The sequence below is a fragment of the Bos mutus genome, chromosome 22, assembly GCF_027580195.1.
Source record: "Bos mutus isolate GX-2022 chromosome 22, NWIPB_WYAK_1.1, whole genome shotgun sequence".
Taxonomy (NCBI): domain Eukaryota; kingdom Metazoa; phylum Chordata; class Mammalia; order Artiodactyla; family Bovidae; genus Bos; species Bos mutus.
In genome coordinates, this window is record NC_091638.1 from 53,513,648 (window position 1) to 53,532,691 (window position 19,044).

Consider the following 19,044-nt stretch of genomic DNA (forward strand, 5'->3'; position numbering starts at 1 on the left):
CACCCAGCACAACTGAATGTTTTCTTATCTGTTATCACCATTAAACCACAAGATCCTTAAGGGCAGCGCTCTTTGTGGGAACTGACTCCACTTTGGGAACTTTGTGGCCACTGTGTAGCGTTTCAAGAAATAGGCAGCTATGTTCAGCCTTAAGGTGAAAAAGTAATCTCATCTTTGTGTTTTGGATTCAGTCATTTTATACAGGTTGACAACGTTCACGTGCAGGTCTTCTCTAGCTGCGGCGAGTGGGGGCTGCTGTTTGTCGTGCGCAGGCTTCTCACTGCGGCGGCTCCTCTTGTGGAGCCTGGGCTCTGGGTGTGCAGGCTGCAGTGGTCGCAGCCCTGGGCTCAGCAGTTGTGGCTCGAGGGCCTAGTGCCCCTCAGCCTGTGGGATCTTCCCAGACCAGGGAACACACCCATGTCCCCTGCATTGGCAGATGGATACTTAACCGCTGGGACCAGCAGGGAAGCCCTCCCAAAAATGTTTTTAATTTTGGCTGGCTCTGTGTTACTTCCTATTATATCTTCAGTTGTAAAGTATCTCACCTGGCCAGCAGGTTGAAGACTTCCCGTGGGGAAGATGTTGGCCATCCCAGGACCCCAGCCCCGGCCCTGGCCAGCTTACACCATGTGCTCAGACTTGGCCTCTGACAGTGAGGCCCTGGGAACAATGTTCTCAGAAAATAAGTGTCTCCTGGGATTAATTTCTCATTCTCAGAGGAGATAGGAAGCTGGAGACCTGGAAAGATGAAAGGGCTCTGGGACATACGGACTGACTGGGGCCAAGTGAGAAGCCACAGGTGGAGCCGGGGCGGTCAGCCTGGAGGAAAGTAGACCCAGAAGCTTCACAGAGTGCCCGAGAGATGTGGATAGGGGGCTTGGCCCGTCCTCTGACACCCCCAAGGGCAGCAGCATTAGCACCAACAGGAAGGGACCAGGCAGGATTTCACCTGGAGTAAGCCTCTGCTTCCTGAAGCCAGGAAGAAGCTGCTTCTCTGGACAGTAGAGCGTTCTGGCACTGGCATGGTCAGAGGAGGCTGGGGGGACCATTCTTTCAGGATGCTGACCTATCATGATTTTGGATGAAACTCCTGTCTATACTGGTCCCCGCCCCATTGTAAGTTGTTGACAAACCCAGGGCATGTGGAAGGACACCCCCCGGAAGTGGGGGCTGATGAGGCTCAGCTATGACCTCGGATGAGGCATTCAGCCTCCCTGGGCCTCAGTTTCCTTCCCCAAATGAAGAGTCTGCCCAGAGGCTCTGTGGTGCCCTCCGCTTCTGTGACACTTTCCCATCTGCTTCTCCTCCCAGGTGCTCATTCCCACCACCCGCTGCAATTCCCACAAGGAGAACATCCAGGGCCAGCTCAAGGTCCGCACACCAGGCATCTACCTGCTCATCTTCGACAACACTTTTTCCAGGTAGGCCGCCTCCTCGGTCAGCATCCGGATGAACCCACCCGGCACCGCGCCTCAAGGATAGAGGTGGACGTTTAAAAGCAGTTGTTTAATTATCAGTCCCTGATTATCAGTGGTTCATTAATTTTAGACCTATACTCTGGTGTTCCAGTGTCCTTTGTAGAGTGTGTAACACACAGCCTGATACTTACAGTCTCACCACGGGTTAAGTGTGTTCTCTGCCCTCTGCTCTTATTAATACTACTCCCTTCAGCCGCACAGCAGCCCGGTGCAGTAGGGACTGTCTTTCTCCTCGTGTTACTGCTAAGGGGCTGAGGACCTAGAAGAGGGGCACTCCCAATCACCCAGCTGGTGGTGGGGCTGGATTTGAACCCAGGTGGCCTGGTTCGAGGCTCTAGGCTCTTACCCGGGATGCTCTTCTGCTTCTGCCGTCCTGATGCCCTCTGCCCAGGCCAGAGAAGAGCCAGCAAATACAGTGGAAGGATTGGGCGGATGGGTAAATGGATGGACGGATGGATGAGAGAGAAGTGAGGTAAGAAGGCCCAGAGCTAATCAGAACTGGATCTGTGAGGCGAGGCCCCTGGGCCCCCTCGTCCAGGAGTGGAGCAGCAGGTCCCATCTCTGGGGAGCACGACTTCAGAGCTCCAGGTGCAGGTCCAGGAGTGAGTGCAGGGTTGAGGGGTCAGGACGATGGGGTGAATGGAGATGAGGCTGGAGGGGCGTCCAAGAAAGGAAGCAGGACAGCAGACCAATGTTGGTTGAGCATCTGCCTCGAGCCAGGGCCCTGCTTCATGGAGATGTGCGGCTGGCACGGTGAAGGCTGCTGGGCACCTGTCCCTCTTCTGGCTTCAGTGTAAGCCCTTAGTAGGGGCTCGCTTCATTCATAAGACCTGTCTGATAAGCATTCAGCCACATCCTCTCTGAGCGGGGCCCTGAGCTTGCGGCCACATCCCTCCCCATAGGTGCCCTTGCCAGCCTGCTGGGCTTTAAGCACAGTAACTTAATAGCTATTCAGTAGGTGAGAAGCTGGGGCGCCACCTGTTGGTGAAAGCCGGAGTGCAACCTCTCACCACCTCAGGGCCTTGAACTCCCAGGGCATGTGGCTGAGGGCATCCACCAAGGGAGAGCTTGGAAGAACGGGCTCCCCACCTTTCCCCTTCCCCACCCTTCCCCCACACACCCCCAGGAACATGAACACACCCTGCGTTAGCAGGATTCCTGGGCATGGGCTCTGCATGTCCAGAAAGCTGGTCAGACCAGGCATGGGCCTCAGCCCCTCAGGGCAGCGGTCAGGAGACGGGGTGGAGGCCAGCCCAGCGAGGGTCTGCTCTCCCCTCTGGGTTTTAGTGGAACCCCAGTTTCCTCTGTGGTGGCAGCCAGCATTTTTACTACCTCCCTGAGCCCCACCGCAGGTTGACGGAGAGGCTGGGAGCAGCGTGTTGAGGGCAGAGGCAGCTGCAGACCAGCTTTGCAGTCGGCATTAGGAGCGGCCGTGGTGCTGAGACACACTGCAGCCCTCGCCACTGACGTCGTCTCAGGGCCTAGTCAAGGTTTTCAAAGCACGACAGCGGAAGAGATCCAGATGTCCAGTCAGAATGAGATCCAGGCTCGCCTCCACTGTGTGTGTCCCCTCCACGCCTGCGCCACCCACTTCCCCAGGGCAGCCCAGACCGCCGAGACCCCTGAGACACCCCCACCCCAGGGCCCCTTCAGAGCAGCAAGGCAGGAGGGGTGCTTCACAGTGCGGGACTGGATGGGCGTTTCTGCACCCAAGCCCAGGACAGTCCACGGAGGTGTCCTAAGACCCTGACACTTGGCAGGAAGATGTCTCTGCTAGAGAGACAGGAAATGGGGGTGAGGGGACCCAGAAGAGTCCACGCAGTCTGTGAGGGACCCCAGGCTCGGAACAGAGGTCTTTGCACCAAAGCTTCCCATGCCAGCCAGCACCCACCCCAGCCAGGTCACTGCAGCTGCTTCCAGCCCTCGGAATAACCCCTCCTTCTCCATTTGTCTCCTAGATTCGTCTCCAAGAAAGTCTTTTATCACTTAACTGTTGACCGGCCTGTGATCTACGATGGAAGTGATTTCCCGTAACCTCAAGTACCTGGATTTTGCTAGTTTCACATTACCCACAGGAAACACTACTCCTCCTCACTTGTCACGTAAAGCACCTAAAAAACCCAGAAAACAAAAAATAGCTGCTCTAAAGCTATCAGTATCCACTATGCAACTTTAGGAGACGGGCCCTTGGCTGCTCGTCAGAGCCGCGTTGCTCCGAGCGCCGTGTACTCGGCGCTGTGCACATCACTCTTAGCCCCGTGGCTCGTAAGGGCTCAAGTGATGTTTTCCATTGTCCTCACACCCAGAGGGACACTATGCCAAAGGTTTAAACACTCAGGAGACCACTGGCCTCTCCAGGGGGTGCAGTTGGCTCCAGGCCTCCTGTGAAGAGTCTCCCAGGCCAGAGGGGTCCCGACTTCCACCCGTGGAGAGACACAGCCCCCCGTGCCCAGCCAGGCATCACGGGTGACCATGAGCTGGAAGGCCTGGCCAGACCCTGTGGGGCCCTTGAGTCCTCCCTGGGAAAGGACATCAGGGCACCTAGGGCCCCGCCTGAGATCCCATCCAGCTTCCTCGATCATGCTCCTGTCCCCTCCTGCCCGGGGAGTGCAGGGCTGCTCAGAGGGGCCGCCAGCTGCACTTTTCTCCTGGCCCTTCTATCTGGGCGCGTCTGTCTTGGAGCAAAGCCCTCCACTCAGCTGGGCCTCTCAACAGCTCCAAAATACCACCCTAAGAATCAGAAGTGAAGCTAATCCAGGAAACAGAACCCACCGACTGAGGGCCTGCAGTGCAGTCTACATCCAGAGGGCCAGGGCCCAGATGCTGGGTAACGTCCACGCCATGACCAAAAGGCTGGACGCGTCAGCCTGTGCGGCTCACTCCTCAGCCTGTCTTTGTTTGTATTAACAAGAGCTTCTGCAGATATGTTTACTAATGATTATATTCAGGGTAGGAACCACTTTTAAAAATCGGGGGCTTCTTAAGAGAAGTCTTTGCTAACTCAAGTATACACAGGCATAATTCATGAATCGGCTCTTTGCTCACCTCTCGGTCCCTCCTCCCCACCTGCCTAGGTTCCCTGCACCGCTTTTCCACTTCCTGCTGCTCAGCCTGCACCTGACACCTGGGAGCAAATGAATCCTCTGTCCTTTTCCGGGACAAGCAGCAGATGATCTTCCTGTTCTCTGTGGCCCTTTTCTCCCACCACAGAGTGCTCACCTGTGATGGCCTCTCTGTGCCCTGTTCACAGGGCAGTCAGGGCCCAGGTCCTTCCGCAGTGAGCAGAGATCTGACCAAGCAGCCCACCTTAGCTGTGGTCAGGGTAGAGGGTACCTGGCAAGGCAACTGCAGGTCCTAGTACCCCGCCAGCCCTTCAGCTAGCCCGGTGACTAAGCCGAGTCACACCACGTCGAAGCTTCATCTCGTCATTCACGAGCCTGGTCTGACTGGTTTTGAGAACTGACGAATGGGTCAAGAATCCTTGGCCAAGTTCAGTTCAGACCCCATACCTCCCAGGCGCCAGCAGAGGTAGGAGGAAATGACTTTGGCAGTAGACTCAGAACTTCCATTTAAACAGGAGACATAGGCAGTTCCAGGCACTTTAAGTGGGGCTTGAGACACGGTGAACAGAACCTTCCAGAAAAGAGCTGGCCCTCTTGTGCTCTCTTTCCTGGGAGCAGCCGCCTGTGGCAGAAAGCCAGGAGTCTCTAGCACCTCATTGAGCAAGGTCCTGACGGTGCTTAGCACCAAAACAGAAATGGCCAGGCCCCCAGAGACTTCCTGGACTCGTGCTTGTCCTTACAGGGTGCCACACTGCTTGAAAGCAAACTACCCTGCCTTTAAATCCATCTCCCCCTTGAAAAGGATAATCAGATGTAGCTGGCTCACCACTTGAGAGAAACAAAAGACCCTGAAGCATCTGGAATCTCGGTTTGAGTGCTTAGCTTTCCCAGGATACCCTGGAGACATGGCCAAGCAGACGGCCCTCTGCTCATGTCACCACCGTCACCTGCAGCTCGAATCAGCTTTTCTCGAGTAGCTGATATGTTTCCTGCGGAAGCCCTGAGACATTCCATCTGAGGCTTGTTCTGAACCTCTGTGACTCGACCCAGCAGGGGACCAACTGCAGCTTAAAAAAATCCCGTGGCTCTTGTGAAGCCAGCCCAGAGCCACTGCTGCAGGAGCTCGTGGGCCCCTTGTGCCAGCACTGCAGACGGTGATGGCAGTGGTGCAGAGGCCTTCGCCTGCCCACTGCGGCCCCACCCTGCCTCTGCAACGTATTTAGTTTTTTGTGCTGAATGGACTCTTGTTCTTCGTTACTTTGCTGTGGGAGCTCGGGTTTGCTGTGCAGCTAGAGATCATCTTGGCATATTTAAGTATGGCTTCTATAAACTGCTTTCTTATTTTAAACAAGTTCCCAACTTTACTGAAGTTTGGGGGCTGAGGTATTCTTTTTAATGCAAACAATAATGAAAAACAGCTATTGAAAGTGGTGGCCCCGGCCAGTAGACTGAATTAACACTAAAAGTCAACAAGTAGGAAGCATTCTTGGGATCCCAGATCACTATCTAAAAAAAAAGAAAAAAAATCCCCCATCAGCCTCTTTGGGGGCTGGCCAAGCTCTCTGAATAACTGTTGCTGTTTAGTACAAGATTAGTACCAGCCGCCTTGCTCACCACTGCCTTGGGAGCCACTGATCGCCCTCACCCAGGAACACGAGGCCTCTGTCAGGCACCCTCATCCACTGCCAGCAAGCATGTTTGGGAGAAAGCGTAGCCCCTGCAGAGCACTTCTGGCTGGAGCCCACCTACTCCACATCCACTGGATCAAGAGCAGGCAAGGAAATTCTCAAACAGGAATCTGGAACTGAAACACTACATAGGGTCTGAAAAGTATGAATGCACAGCCACGCTAGATAAATCAGAGATAAAGGAGATGGTTTTTTAAAATTATTTTCAGTTGTCACTCACCTTCGGTGGTGAAGCCATTCCAGACTCATCTGAAAAGAAATCCCCATTTGGAGATGAAATCTCAGTCGGTGTTTTATCATTGTGGTTAGCTGTCGACCATACGTTTTTATAGGAGTTTCAGTTTTAGAAGCCCACCTTGGTGACTCCACCTTGGAGAATCCCAGCCTCAGCTCAGAGGTGTTGAGAATGAGAGCAGAGCCGCCCTCTGCAATGCTCAGAACCAAGGGTCACCTGGCACAGAGAATGTTTAGTCAGCCATCTGCGTTTACAAAACACTTACCCAAAAGGTTCTTTTCAGTGGAACCCTGGGTGAATTCTCTGTTGTGGTGCTTCCAAGGAAATAAAGACAGTTAATAATGCCTTTTCTCTCTTAAGCACTTTTTCAAAATAACACAGTACATCTTAAAATTTGGGGAGGCATTTCTGATAAAAAGACTTCCTCAGAACCTGAGGACAAGGGCTGTCCAGAGATGCTCCTGTTCCCCCATGGCTGCAGAGCAACAGTGAAGCCTCAGTTGGGTGGCTTCCAAATCAGAATTGCACTTTAATTGACCAATCCTCAATGCTCGCGGCCTTACAGGGTAGTGGGTCTGGGAACCCATCTCTTTTTTATCTGCCAAATAATTACCAGAAGCACATCAAATGCCAACTCTCCACCTGCCCAGTGGGGGTGAGGAACTTTTGTATCCCAAAACATAGTCCGTATAGCATCTGCTGCACCATTTGGGAATGTCTTATTTTTAATCTCAGGATTTAAATAAACACTATGACATTGAGAGTGGCGTCGTCTTTCATTCCATTGAGACATAAGGTGAGAGAGGAAATTGCACACAGCAGAGTGGGGGCAAAGCTGTTGGGCCATGTCAAGTCCTGTGACTTCAAAAGGGAAGAAAAAAAGCAGCTGTTCTAAGAGGTTGCCAAATTGGCCTGGTGTCTGGACCCACAGTCTGCGCTGAGGTCCGAGTTCAGACTTGCCTCAGCCAATGCAGTGCACCAACCCACTGCCCTCTGCCAGAAGAGCTTCTGCGTTCAGTGAAATTCCCCAGCCCTCCCCTGGTCCACGAAGAGCAGCCTGATTTACCAGAATGATGGAGTCGGGGAGGAGGTCACAGGTGGCCTAAAACCACGGTTAGTCAAGCTGGATCCAAATCTAGGCAGAGCTGCTAGAGAAGGCAGCAGAGAGGGGCAGCGAAGACCCTGGACATGGGCCCCGAGGGCTGTGTCCCAGTCACTCCTCCCCTGGGCAGACTGAGCTTGGGCCAGGCAGTCCATCTGCACTCACCTCTGGAGCGCCCTGTGCCCCACAGGGTCCTCCCAGCCCTCCTTTCCTCCACTTCCCTTCTTGCAGCCTTCCTCCTGCCTCGGATTCTCCTGTGGCCTCTTCTTTCATCAGTTACTCAGGAGCAGGTGATACTTCCCGGAAGTGTATTGTTCCCTGCAGCTCCAGGACCCTGTTTTTCATCCTCATCTCCCTGCTCTGCCTCAGCCCGCAGCATGGAGCACAGAGCATGGTGCTCACCAGCCTCTGAATCAGCGAGGACACTGGGCACCATGATCAGCCCTAGGCCATCAGCAATCCCACTGGCCCACTTGGCCAGAGACCAACCCTCAAAACCCCCGTGGTAGAGAAGGACAAAGGTCAAGCCCACAGGGGCGATTTAGGGAGGATGGAGGTGAGCTGGTTACTGGTTCGGACACATAGAGCCTCCTGTGCCCTCAAGCCTCTCCTGTCCAGTAGTGGAAGGGTGCTCTATCCAAGTGCCTGAAACAGCACAGCAGAAGGAATTCTGTGTTCATAGGAAAGGCCTCGCAGAGAGGCCACGTGGACTGAGCCTAGGAGAACGGACCCGGACACACAGATACAGGCCGCTCTATCTGGGCTGGGATCCTGGCCTCCATGCCACACTCCTGGTGCCCTCTCCCCACCTGCTGAGCCGCCCCAAGGTGAGCAAACCAAATCCCCGCTCCTGGTTTTCCAAGCCCCTGACACAATTCCGGGAATTCTGGCCCCTCTCGGTGTCCGTAGACGCGTGCCGCTGCCTGCGATGCCTGCGATGCCTCTTCCGCCCGGAGAGTGTAGCGATTCCCCGGGTGACTCAGAAGGACACTTCAGTCAGGGTCAGACCTCTCGGTTTGAAGATGCGTGGGAAAAATCTGGCGAGTGGAGCCCGCCACCCACACACATCTGCAGAGCAAATAGATGGTGAAACCTGTCACCTGAAATGAGAAAACGGACTTTTATTGAGAGAGCGGTTAAAGCTGAAGCTATCAAAACCCAGGGGAGAGCAGAGCTTATTATGAAAGCCGCTCAAAGTGGGTTAGGGTTGAAAGAAAGGTCAGCCTTTTACTTTTCCCACACTCGCTGGTTTCTGAAGAAAGATAGTAAAGCCGAGCCGAAGTATGATTACCAATCTCTGGGCTTTGATGTGTGTCCCCTCGTCCCTCCCCCATCCCTCGAGTTCCCCGGGGAGGCTGGAGGCTGGTGTGGTTTCCTCACCCCTTCTGGCAGGTTCGTGCTGAGGTTATCGCACTTGGCAGCCCCATCTGAAGCCTGGAATGAGTTGTCTTAGCTCCATAATGAACAAAGAGAGCCAGGCCTCTCCAAACCCGAGGTGCCTGAGTGTCCTTCCCCAGGGAAGGCGTCATTTCCAGAGCGCCTTTGGCTTCAGGCCTGTGGCTCCGGCAGGATGCTCAAGGGAAAGGCGATTTCAGGGAGACCTCCCACTGAGCCCTGAGGAGAGAAGGACACCTTTTCTGGGAGGTCACCCATCCATCTGCCAGGTCAGTGGGACAGGCGCTGGCTTCTCCTTGGCAAGAGAAAAGAAAGCGGGAGCGGGGTGGGGGAGGCCCAAAGGCTAGCAGGGCAAAGGAGGGGTAAGAAAGGAGGGTCAGCAGCAGGAAGGGCCTTCCCTGGGGCCACGCCGCAGGCCCAGTGAGCAGAAGCCACCTTTCTCGTGGGAGGGAAGGAGCGGTGGGGGAACAGGTTTACTGAACAGACAACAAAGGCAGTGACTGCAGACCTGGAGAAAGGAATCCAGTTTGTTCTTCTGACTCTGAGGCTGACTTCAAGGCCCCACGTGCTTTCACAAAGTGGCCACAGCATCAGCCCTCAAGTGGCCTTTGCACAACAGACAGGGTCTATGTGTGAAACCAGAGGTCTTTGTAAAGACAGCCCTTCTGCACCAGCAGGGGCCCCCACAGACCTGTTGGGTGTTCTCAGAAGGACCACACAGTCATGCCCTCAAGATGAACCTGTGGAAGATGGACAGGGACCCATGAGGCCCAGATCAGGTGCAAGGGCTCCTTGGTTATCAAGGGTTCAAGTGTTTTCAGGAAAAGCCCAAGACTCACCCAGGGCTCAATTTTGCTCCAGAGTCAAACTGTTCATTTATTAAGTGTCAGTAAATACAAAGCAAGTAGCAGAGAGTTTCTTAGAAGAAAGTCCTCTTCTTTGGGTTACCTGGTGGCACATTAAAATACAGAGTCATGGGCACGCCGCATGTCAACTCTGGTTCATTGGGTCCAGTTCATTCACAAGTCTGCCAGATGAGGATATTGGAGGTGATCCATGGACCATGCCAGAAAGTCCTTGATGATCACCGCTCTGTCACTATTTTGGTTAGAACTTGAGGAAAGGGGTAAAATCAGCTAATGGATCTGTCTCCTAATTCAGCTTTGCCAGTGACCCTCAAATCTTGGAGCCAGGACCTCTCCCTCAGCTCATTGGTCCAAGCACTGGGATGCAGTGATGGAAATGTCATTCTTAGAGAGGAAGATATTTCCAAATGAACCACCTGGTATGAAACTATCCTACAGGTAAAACCTTTTTACAACCGTAACTTTTTTATGGCTTATGTTCTTATTCAACGGACATGTTACCCAACTGGTCATTTGTAAATAGAAAAACATTCCCTTCCCCAAACCTGAAGTAGTTCCGTATGTGTCCACAATTTAAGATTTAGAGGAAGAAATATGAGTTTGGTATCAAAGGGTCTGGATTAAATAGGGATTCCTAAACTGGTCCATACACAGAATTCAGAAGGTCTTTGAACTTGGGAAAATGACACCTTTCCTCTACTATCTAGCTAAAATTTAGATCTTCTTCAATTAAGAATATAGACTACATGCCACATGAGTATGCATTAGCAAGACCTGTGTCTCTGCCACTGGTGGAAGTGACAGATATTTTCTTCTTACTTAAAAGTTGTTGCAGACCCTTTAAATATCATTTATGCTCATCTTCACTGTGAAATGAAGGTTGTTGTTAGACCTGGTGTAGATTGTTTTTAACTGTGTTCATGAAGAGATGTGTATTACTAGTTCACAAATTTATCTTAATATAGAATTATGGTTCAGTGTAATTGGTTTCCCTTGTAATCGTATGTATTTTATTCATTTTATCCATTCTAAAACATTCTGAGAAGGCTTTGTCAGATTGTCAAAGGAGTATATAAGGGATAAAAAAGGTTAAGGACCTTTGGGTTCTGGCAGGTCTTCATGGAAAAGAAGAGAAAGATCAGCTCATTGCAGCACTGGCTCATTATTTATAACATATAATTAATAGCAGCATAAGTAATTTGATAGGCTCTTGCCATAAGTCAGCCACCTGTTACAGATGAGGAAACCAAAGACCCAGGGAAACTGGTAAGTCTGAACCATTTGGAGAACATGTTACTACAAGGCTGAGATGGCTGTGGGAGTAGTTTTCTCCAAACCATTCTTATTTCACTGGAAAGTATTCTCCAATGATTTAAAAAAAAAAAAACCTTCCATAAACCAAGCTATGCTGTGGCACCCTTGACCTGTAAACCCTTACTATGTATCATCCTCCCTACAAGAGGTTAACAGTTATGTACTGAGAATTACAGCTCATGGTCCCACACTGTATCAGTGGATCAGATCTCTTCTGGCTCTTAGGTTTTCTGGATTCCAAAAGTTGAACAAGGGAAAGTGCTGGGGCTCACTCTGCCTTTGTTGGCCTTGCCAGAATATTCTGAGTTCCCTAGATTGTTAATCCCACTGAGAAAGTGTCACCCACAGCATGAGACCTTTTAGCATCTGCTCACTCATTCCCAACTAGCTTTATACCTCCATTGGCCCCTTTGGTAAGAGGTGTCCCAGCCAAACAGGAAGTTTCCATCAGGTGTTCATTCACTCATTTATATCTGGAGCTTTGTAAGGGTAAGAGCATGATTTTATTATTATTTTTATTTATTTTTGGCTGTGCTGGATCTTTGTTGCTGCATGCAGGCTTTCTCTAGTTACGGAGCGTGGGCTCTAGGCACTCAGGCTCCAGTAGCTGTGGCAGCCAGGCTTTCTTGCCCCACAGCATGTGGGATCTTCCTGGACCAGGGATGGAACCCGTGTCCCCTGCATTGCCAGGTGGATTCGTAACCACTGGACCACCAGGGAAGCCCCAAGAGCATGATTTTTGAGTGGAAGTATATGGTGTCTTCGGAGAAGGCAATGGCACCCCACTCCAGTACTCTTGCCTGGAAAATCCCATGGATGGAAGAGCCTGGTGGGCTGCAGTCCATGGGGTCGCTAGGAGTTGGACATGACTGAGCCACTTCACTTTCACTTTTCACTTTCATGCATTGGAGAAGGAAATGGCAACCCACTCCAGTGTTCTTGCCTGGAGAATCCCAGGGACGGGGGAGCCTGGTGGGCTGCCGTCTACGGTGTCACACAGAGTCGGACACGACTGAAGTGATTTAGCAGCAGCAGCAGCAGCATATGGCGTCTTGGATTTGCTTTAAAATACCGTAGCAAAGGGAGGAGCTAACGGAGAAAGGTAGGAGTGAAGGAAGAAAGGAGGGAAGGGAGGAGCAAATGAAGGAAGGGAGGCAAAGGAAGCAAAGAGTGAAGAGGAAGGGAAAGGAGAAGGAAGTGGGTGTTGTGGGCGGGATTAGAATTCGGAGAGTGTCGATCACTGTCGGAGCTGAGTGATGGGTATGAGGAGGTTCGTTGTGCTATTCTCACCACGTTTATGTATGTTTCTTTATTTAATTTTTTTTATCTTTTGACTGTGCTGAGTCTTTGTTGGTGCGTGGACCACCCTCCAGTTGCAGCGCACGGGCTGCTCATTGCAGCGGCTGCTTTCGGGGAGCACAGGCTCTAGGGCACGCGGGCTCAGCTGTTGCTGTCCCCAGGCCCTAACTGGACCGCAGCCTTAGTAGCTGTGGTGCACAGGCTCAGTTGCTCCAAGGCATGTGGGACCTTCCGGGGTCAGGGATTGAATCCGTGTCCCCTGCATTGGCAGGAGGGTTCTGTACTGCTGAGCCACCAGGGAAGCCCTACGTGTGTTTTTTTAAATTTTCATATTTAAAGATTTTAAAACGAAAAGAGCATGAGTGGTGATAACCTGAACTAACTCAGTGGCGGGGGCACTTAGCCTGGCAGTGTCGCACAGGCGTGGGCACCGCAGGGCCTTTGCACATGTTACCCCCTCCTCCCAGTGCACCCTCCCTCTCCTTCCTCCTGTAGCTCATTCCTGCTCATCCTTCAGCTCTCAGCTTAATGCCACTTCCTCGGGGAAACCTTCCCTGCCTCTCATCCCCACAGTAGGTCAGAGCCTCTTGTAACACACTAGCATCTCGAAACCCTCTCTTCATGACTGTCTAATTGGCATCTGTCATCTGTGAAGTGTGAGCTTTGTGGGCACTGGGCCCGTGTCTGCTTTTCCTTAGCATCACTGAAGCCCAGTGCCTGACACGTAGAAAATGCTCCATAGGTTTTTGTTCAGTGAGATTGGTAAAATATCGTTATCAATTGCTGTATTTTCCCAAGACAACAGGATTTCGCAACAGTAAGTGCACTTCCAAGAACCAAATATTTGAAATTGGAGGGGCCTTGATTCACTTAACATACATTTACTGAGTGTCTGTCATGTGTGAGGGCTGTCATAGGCACTTGGGAAATAGCAGTGAACAGAAAAGAAGAACAGTCCCTGCCCGAGTTTATACTTCTTAACCGTCAGGTGGTGCCAAGCGTGGAGAAGAGCAGAGCAGGGAAGGGGACTGTGGATGGGCCGGGATGGCCTGGAAGAGAAGGTGGTATTTAAGCAGAGACCTCAGGAGGTGGCGGAGGAAGCATGTGGCTGGGAGAGACTCAGCCAGAGTCACCTAGGGGATTGTGAGGTGAACTGTCTGACACCTTGTCCAGCCTCTTCTGTAACGCTGGGTCTGTGCCATGAGCTCCTGCAGGTTCAGCCTAGGTTGGTCACGTCATTGCGTTGGATTTGAAAGACTAATGGCAAAATTGTCTGCTCTTTGGTATGCTGTTTAAGGCAATGGCACCCCACTCCAGTACTCTTGCCTGGAAGGTCCCATGGATGGAGGAGCCTGGTAGGCTGCAGTCCATGGGGTCGCTAGGAGTTGGACACGACCGAGCGACTTCACTTTTCACTTTCATGCATTGGAAAAGGAAATGGCAACCCACTCCAGTGTTCTCGCCTGGAGAATCCCAGGGACGGGGGAGCCTGGTGGGCTGCCATCTATGGGGTCACACAGAGTCGGACACGACTGAAGTGACTTAGCATGTAACAAATTACCCGCAAACTCAGTGGCTGAAAACAATAATAAGCATTTTATTGTATCTCATGATGTTATGGGTTAGGAGTTTGAGTAGGGCTTGACACGATGCTTCTTCTGTTCCCTGTGGTGTTGACGCACTTTGAGGTGGCGTCCAGCGGGCAGATGGACTGTTGGTGAGAAAGGAGCTAGGAAGACCAGCAGGGACAGCGTGGGGTGAGGAGGACAGGTGGGTGTCCAGGATTCTGGCCAGGTTTGGCTGCAGAGTCGTTGGATCTGCACATCCTCAGACCTGCAGCGGAATCTGTGGCTCCCGCACAAAGAATTTGAGGCTCCACAACTGCACGTGTTTGGGGAGGAGCCTGTGAGAATGATGTCATCCTCCCGTGGCCCACTTTTGACAGAGGGCTCAGCAGGGCCTCAGCTGTCCCATGTCATTGTTGAGAGTTTGTGTGCAGTAATATCTAAAGCCGTGCCGGCCCAGTCTGTGCCCATGCATCTTTGCAGCCCCTGGTACTCAGCCTGGAACTCGGCACACTATTGGTCAACCCTTCAAAGCAGCGGCTGATTTGTCTGACCGTGTCACACATGCAAGGTGGGACAGCTTGGTGGGCAGAAGCCAAAGCTTGAGTGCCACAGATGCCTGGGATAATATCCTAGCCTTGTTGGTTCCTACAGTGTGATGCTGGGTGGGTTCCTGATCTCTGAAGTGCTCAGCCCCTTCATCTATAAAATGGTTGAATTACATACAGTATTATCTACCTGGCACAAAGCAAGCAAGCAAGCAAGAGATGACAGCTTGCTTGTCACAGGAAGAGGCAAGCCCATGTCTGTCTGGTACCCACGGGGCCTGGCAGGCCGTTGGTGTGCACAGCGGTCTGCTGATGGTTGAATTAAGATCAGTCAGGCCTCTACTCCCCCAGAGAAGGAAATGGCAACCCACTCCAGTGTTCTTGCCTGGAGAATGCCAGGGACGGGGGAGCCTGGTAGGCTGCCGTCTATGGGGTCGCACAGAGTCAGACACGACTGAAGCGACTTAGCAGCAGCAGTAGCAGCAGGCCTCTGCTCCCAGCCTCCTCAGATGAGTTCTGTGACGGATGCTCACAGAACACTGTAGCTCTGGGTACCCTGTGCTCTTTGCCCAACAGGTCTCAAATGTGCTTTTGCTAGGCCAGCCTCTGATGAAAAGGTTGTTGCAAGCTGACTTCTCTAGAAGCAGATGCTGAGATGGAATCTTGGGGGCAAGTGTCTATTCGGGATTGCCAACTGTGAAGGGAAGTAGGAGGAAATAGGATTGGGCAGAGAAACCTTGCCAGCCTGGCATGAGGCTGTGTGCATGCTAAGTCACTTCAGTCGGGTCCAACTCTCTGTGACGCTATGGACTGTAGCCTGCCAGGCTCCTCGTCCATGGGATTCTCCAGGCAAGAATACTGGAGGGGGTTGCCACGCCCTCCTCCAGGGAATCTTCCTGACCCAGGGATTGAAGCTGTGTGTCTTACATCGTCTGCATTGGCAAGCGGGCTCTTAACCACGTGCGCCACCTGGGAAGCCGAATATGTCACGAGTGAGGGGGAGCTCACAGAGCCACATGTTGGAGAGAAGCATTTGCTTGTCTTTCATCAGTTTTATAGTACAGACTTTGAAAGGGACATTAGCTATTTGGGCTGTCTGTAACAATAATTATAGAATTGATTAGAGAGACATTCCCTATCCCAGGAGGTTGCTGGGCTCAGACCACAGTTGGAACAGGAGGGCCATATGGAGTCGGGCCAAGGAAACTGTTGCAGAACCACCAAGTCTTGGTTGGGATGATAATTCTAAAACCATGCTGTCTATTAATCACTCATAGTAAACAATCAGTAACTACTTGTCAAATGAAGACAGAGATTTCTTTGGAGCGTCTAAAATGTGTGAGGTGCAGATACTGGAGGCCATGATAATCTCCCTTTTGTCAAAGTCATTTAGCACCCCTTGACCAGACCTCACTTTGAGACAAGCTGTATTAGAGCTTCAGCATCAGTCTTTCCAATGAATATTTAGGACTGATCTCCTTTAGGATGAACTGGTTGGATCTCCTTGCAGTCCAAGGGACTCTCAAGCGTCTTTTCCAACACCACAGTTCAAAAGCATCAATTCTTTGGTTCTCAGCTTTATTTATAGTCCAACTCTCACATCCATATCTCACATTTTACATCAAAACAACATTCCCCTTTGAATGTACACATTGTGATGTGTTGACTTGAGATTAGTCTTAAAAAATTTTTATAGGTAAAGCAGTATCTTTTTGGATATATTTCATTCAGTTTCCTGATTTTTCTGACCTATAGAGTTCCTGTAAAATGTAATTATATTATAGTCCTCTTTTACCATTACTTCAGGAAAGCACTGACAGACGTATTTTCTAGAAATGTTGAATGGGTGTCCTAGTGGGTGTCCCCTTGCTGGTCCTTCCAATGTTTTTATCTTAGGATAAATCTGCTTCTGAGACCTAGTTTAATTTGAATGTAAAATGGTCCTATTTATGCAGTCCTTTAAACCTGATTTAGCAACAAAGGGTACTTAAAGTCTTTAAAATATAATACAGCTGCCGCCTATCTTTGGTCCTGCTTTGACGCTGCGGTAGGACTGGGACAGTCAGGCAGGTGCTAAAGGAGGCCCTTGGAACTAGGGGTGGTCATCGCGCTCAGTGCAGGCTTCGTGGTTCTTGTGGCATTCGTCTCCTTTCCTAAAAATCAGAGAGGGGGGAAAGTAGAGTCCATGAAAGCCTTATCTACCTCTGTTGTTGTTCAGATGCAGAGTCATGTCTGACTCTTTGTGACCCCATGAACTGCAGCACGCCAGGCTTCCCTGTCCTTCACTATCTCGTGGAGCCTGCTCAAACTCATGTCCATTGAGTCAGTGATGCCATCCAACCATCTCATCCTCTATTGCCTCCTTCTCCTCCTGCCCTCAGTCTTTCGCAGCATCAGGGTCTTTTCCACTGAGTGCGCTCTTCGCATCACGTGGCCAAAGTATTGGAGCTTTAGCATCAGTCCTTCCAATGAATCAGTAGGGTTGATTTCCTTTAGGATTGACTGGTTTGATCTCCTTGTAGTCCAAGGGACTCTTAAGAGTTTTCTCCAGCACCACAATTTGAAAGCATCAGTTCTTTGGTCCTCGGCCTTCTTTATGGTCCAACTCTCACATCCGTATGTGACTACTGGAAAAACCATAACTTTGACTGATTGGACCTTTTTTGGCAAAACTAACATGTAGTTCAGTTCAAACTACCTCTGAACTGCCACTTAATCTCCATCATGGTGTCCCATAAGTGACTCTCGGCTGGAGGAGATTGAACAAGCACAGTCGTGGCTCATTCCTCCTCCTTCCGTCCCTCCCCCAATCCTCAGCTCCAGTGGAGCCCCCAGGACATAGTACCAGAACCGCAGTATCAAAAGGGCACGGGATGAATAAACCACACCCAGTCAAGTTCTTCCACTGAACTGCACAGGGTTATTTAGGTTTGGCCCATTCCTGTTGCTTATTCTGGGTTTCTCAAAGGATATCTGAGTCTTCTTCTGGAAAAGGTGGCCACATGGACAGCTCTGTCCATAGATTGCCTTGTGAAGGTCATCCTCCCCCTGACTGTAGGTGGTTCTTATTGTGCTGGGACCCACGTCGACCTGCCGGTCCCAGGCCAATGCTTGTTTGCCACCAACTGCCCACACTTGGGGTGGGTTGGCAAGGCTTGTGCGTTTTCTCTTGCTCTCCTTGCTGTGGTCCACTTTCTGCTCACTGTATTCCTCACTGACGTGTAGTTTAGAAGTGGACGGGGAAAAGGATGCTGTTGCAGAGTCCGGCGCTTTGGTGTCCCCTTTGGAAGGGATGGCCTTGGAACTGAAACCACGGCAACTCACAGCCCACTGGGAAAACGAGATGCCTTCTCTGAAGCAAGTGGCAAAGCTGGGACGGTTCATGGTCCTGTTCTGATCGTCTTCTTTGGAAATACCAATGGACTCACCGGAGACACTTGGAAGATAAGTTTGCCCAGAGAAGAAACTAGAAACTGTTCAGCCAAAATGGTTTTATGGTATTTTGGAAGTGTTATTTCCTTATCCCAGTCTCTTATTCTTCATAATCTAATATGGCTGTTTGATCTCTGTACACATTTAAAATATAGAGACAGGGTAAAAAAAAAAAAAAGTGAAAAGTAATGGATATTTGTAAACAGTCATTTAAAAAGCACTTTTCTAATAAATGAAAATATTTAATGTGATAAATTTGCCAAATAGTAAAAAGAGACACAAAGGTAAGTTACATTTTTTTTTTCAGCCTAATCTCTAAGTTGAAAGCTTTTTTAAAAAAAAAACCGTTAGTATCATACAATATGAAAAAGAGAAGCATGGAGGCAAATATCCTTCCAATGGCCTCAGAAACAAGAGGACAAATAGGCCCAGGCCATTGCATAGGGAACAGAGTGGACCACCGTACCAGCCACTCGATAGAGTGAGCCCATAGTGGAGCCAGGTCCCCGCCAACCCAGGTTCTTAACCTTCCTGCACGGGTTGTGAAGACCACTTCAGTGGCACCAGGGGACAAGCTGAATCCTGCCCAGATCAGCGTGGCAGCCAGGTGAGGAATCACAGAGCCTCCAGAAGACGTGGGTTGGTAGCCAGCAGAATTCAGGTGACATGCTCATACGGTCAATTGCCCAAAGGCTCACTGACCAGTGCTGCAGATAGTTTCAGAACAGGAACAAGGACCCTCACTGGCCCCAAAGAGATCAAGGAGAGCAGAAGGGAATTGGATCTGAGGTTGCTTGGAAGGATCTAGATCAACACCTGCCAAGGGTATCAGCCCCCAAAACCAGAGCAGAAATTCTCCAAAGACAGAAACTTTCATGAAGCCTTGTGCATTCGTGGACTGTGGCAATGGCCGATGCTTCTGTGTATTCTTTTGGAAGAGATGAAGCCACAGCGATTCCCAGGGCTCCGAGAAATCAAACGCCTCCTCCAGAGCTCAGCTACATTAATGCTCAGGCAAGTGGCAAAGCCACGGAGGCCTGCGGTGTCTGTCGTTCATTAA

The 19,044-nt window shown here is 50.9% G+C and overlaps 1 protein-coding gene across 6 annotated transcripts in view; it reads left to right on the forward strand.

Annotated features, from left to right (window-relative positions):
- The window catches only part of FYCO1 (FYVE and coiled-coil domain autophagy adaptor 1), a 78,787-nt gene extending 71,563 nt beyond the window's left edge, over positions 1-7,224 (forward strand). For all 6 annotated transcript variants that reach the window (XM_070359147.1, XM_070359151.1, XM_070359149.1 and 3 more), the window contains 2 exons: positions 1,312-1,421; positions 3,437-7,224. In XM_070359147.1, coding sequence (XP_070215248.1) covers positions 1,312-1,421; positions 3,437-3,512 — 186 coding nt within the window. In that variant the 3' untranslated portion in view covers positions 3,513-7,224. The remainder of the gene's footprint in view (positions 1-1,311; positions 1,422-3,436) is intronic.
- The last annotated feature ends 11,820 nt before the right edge of the window (positions 7,225-19,044 follow it).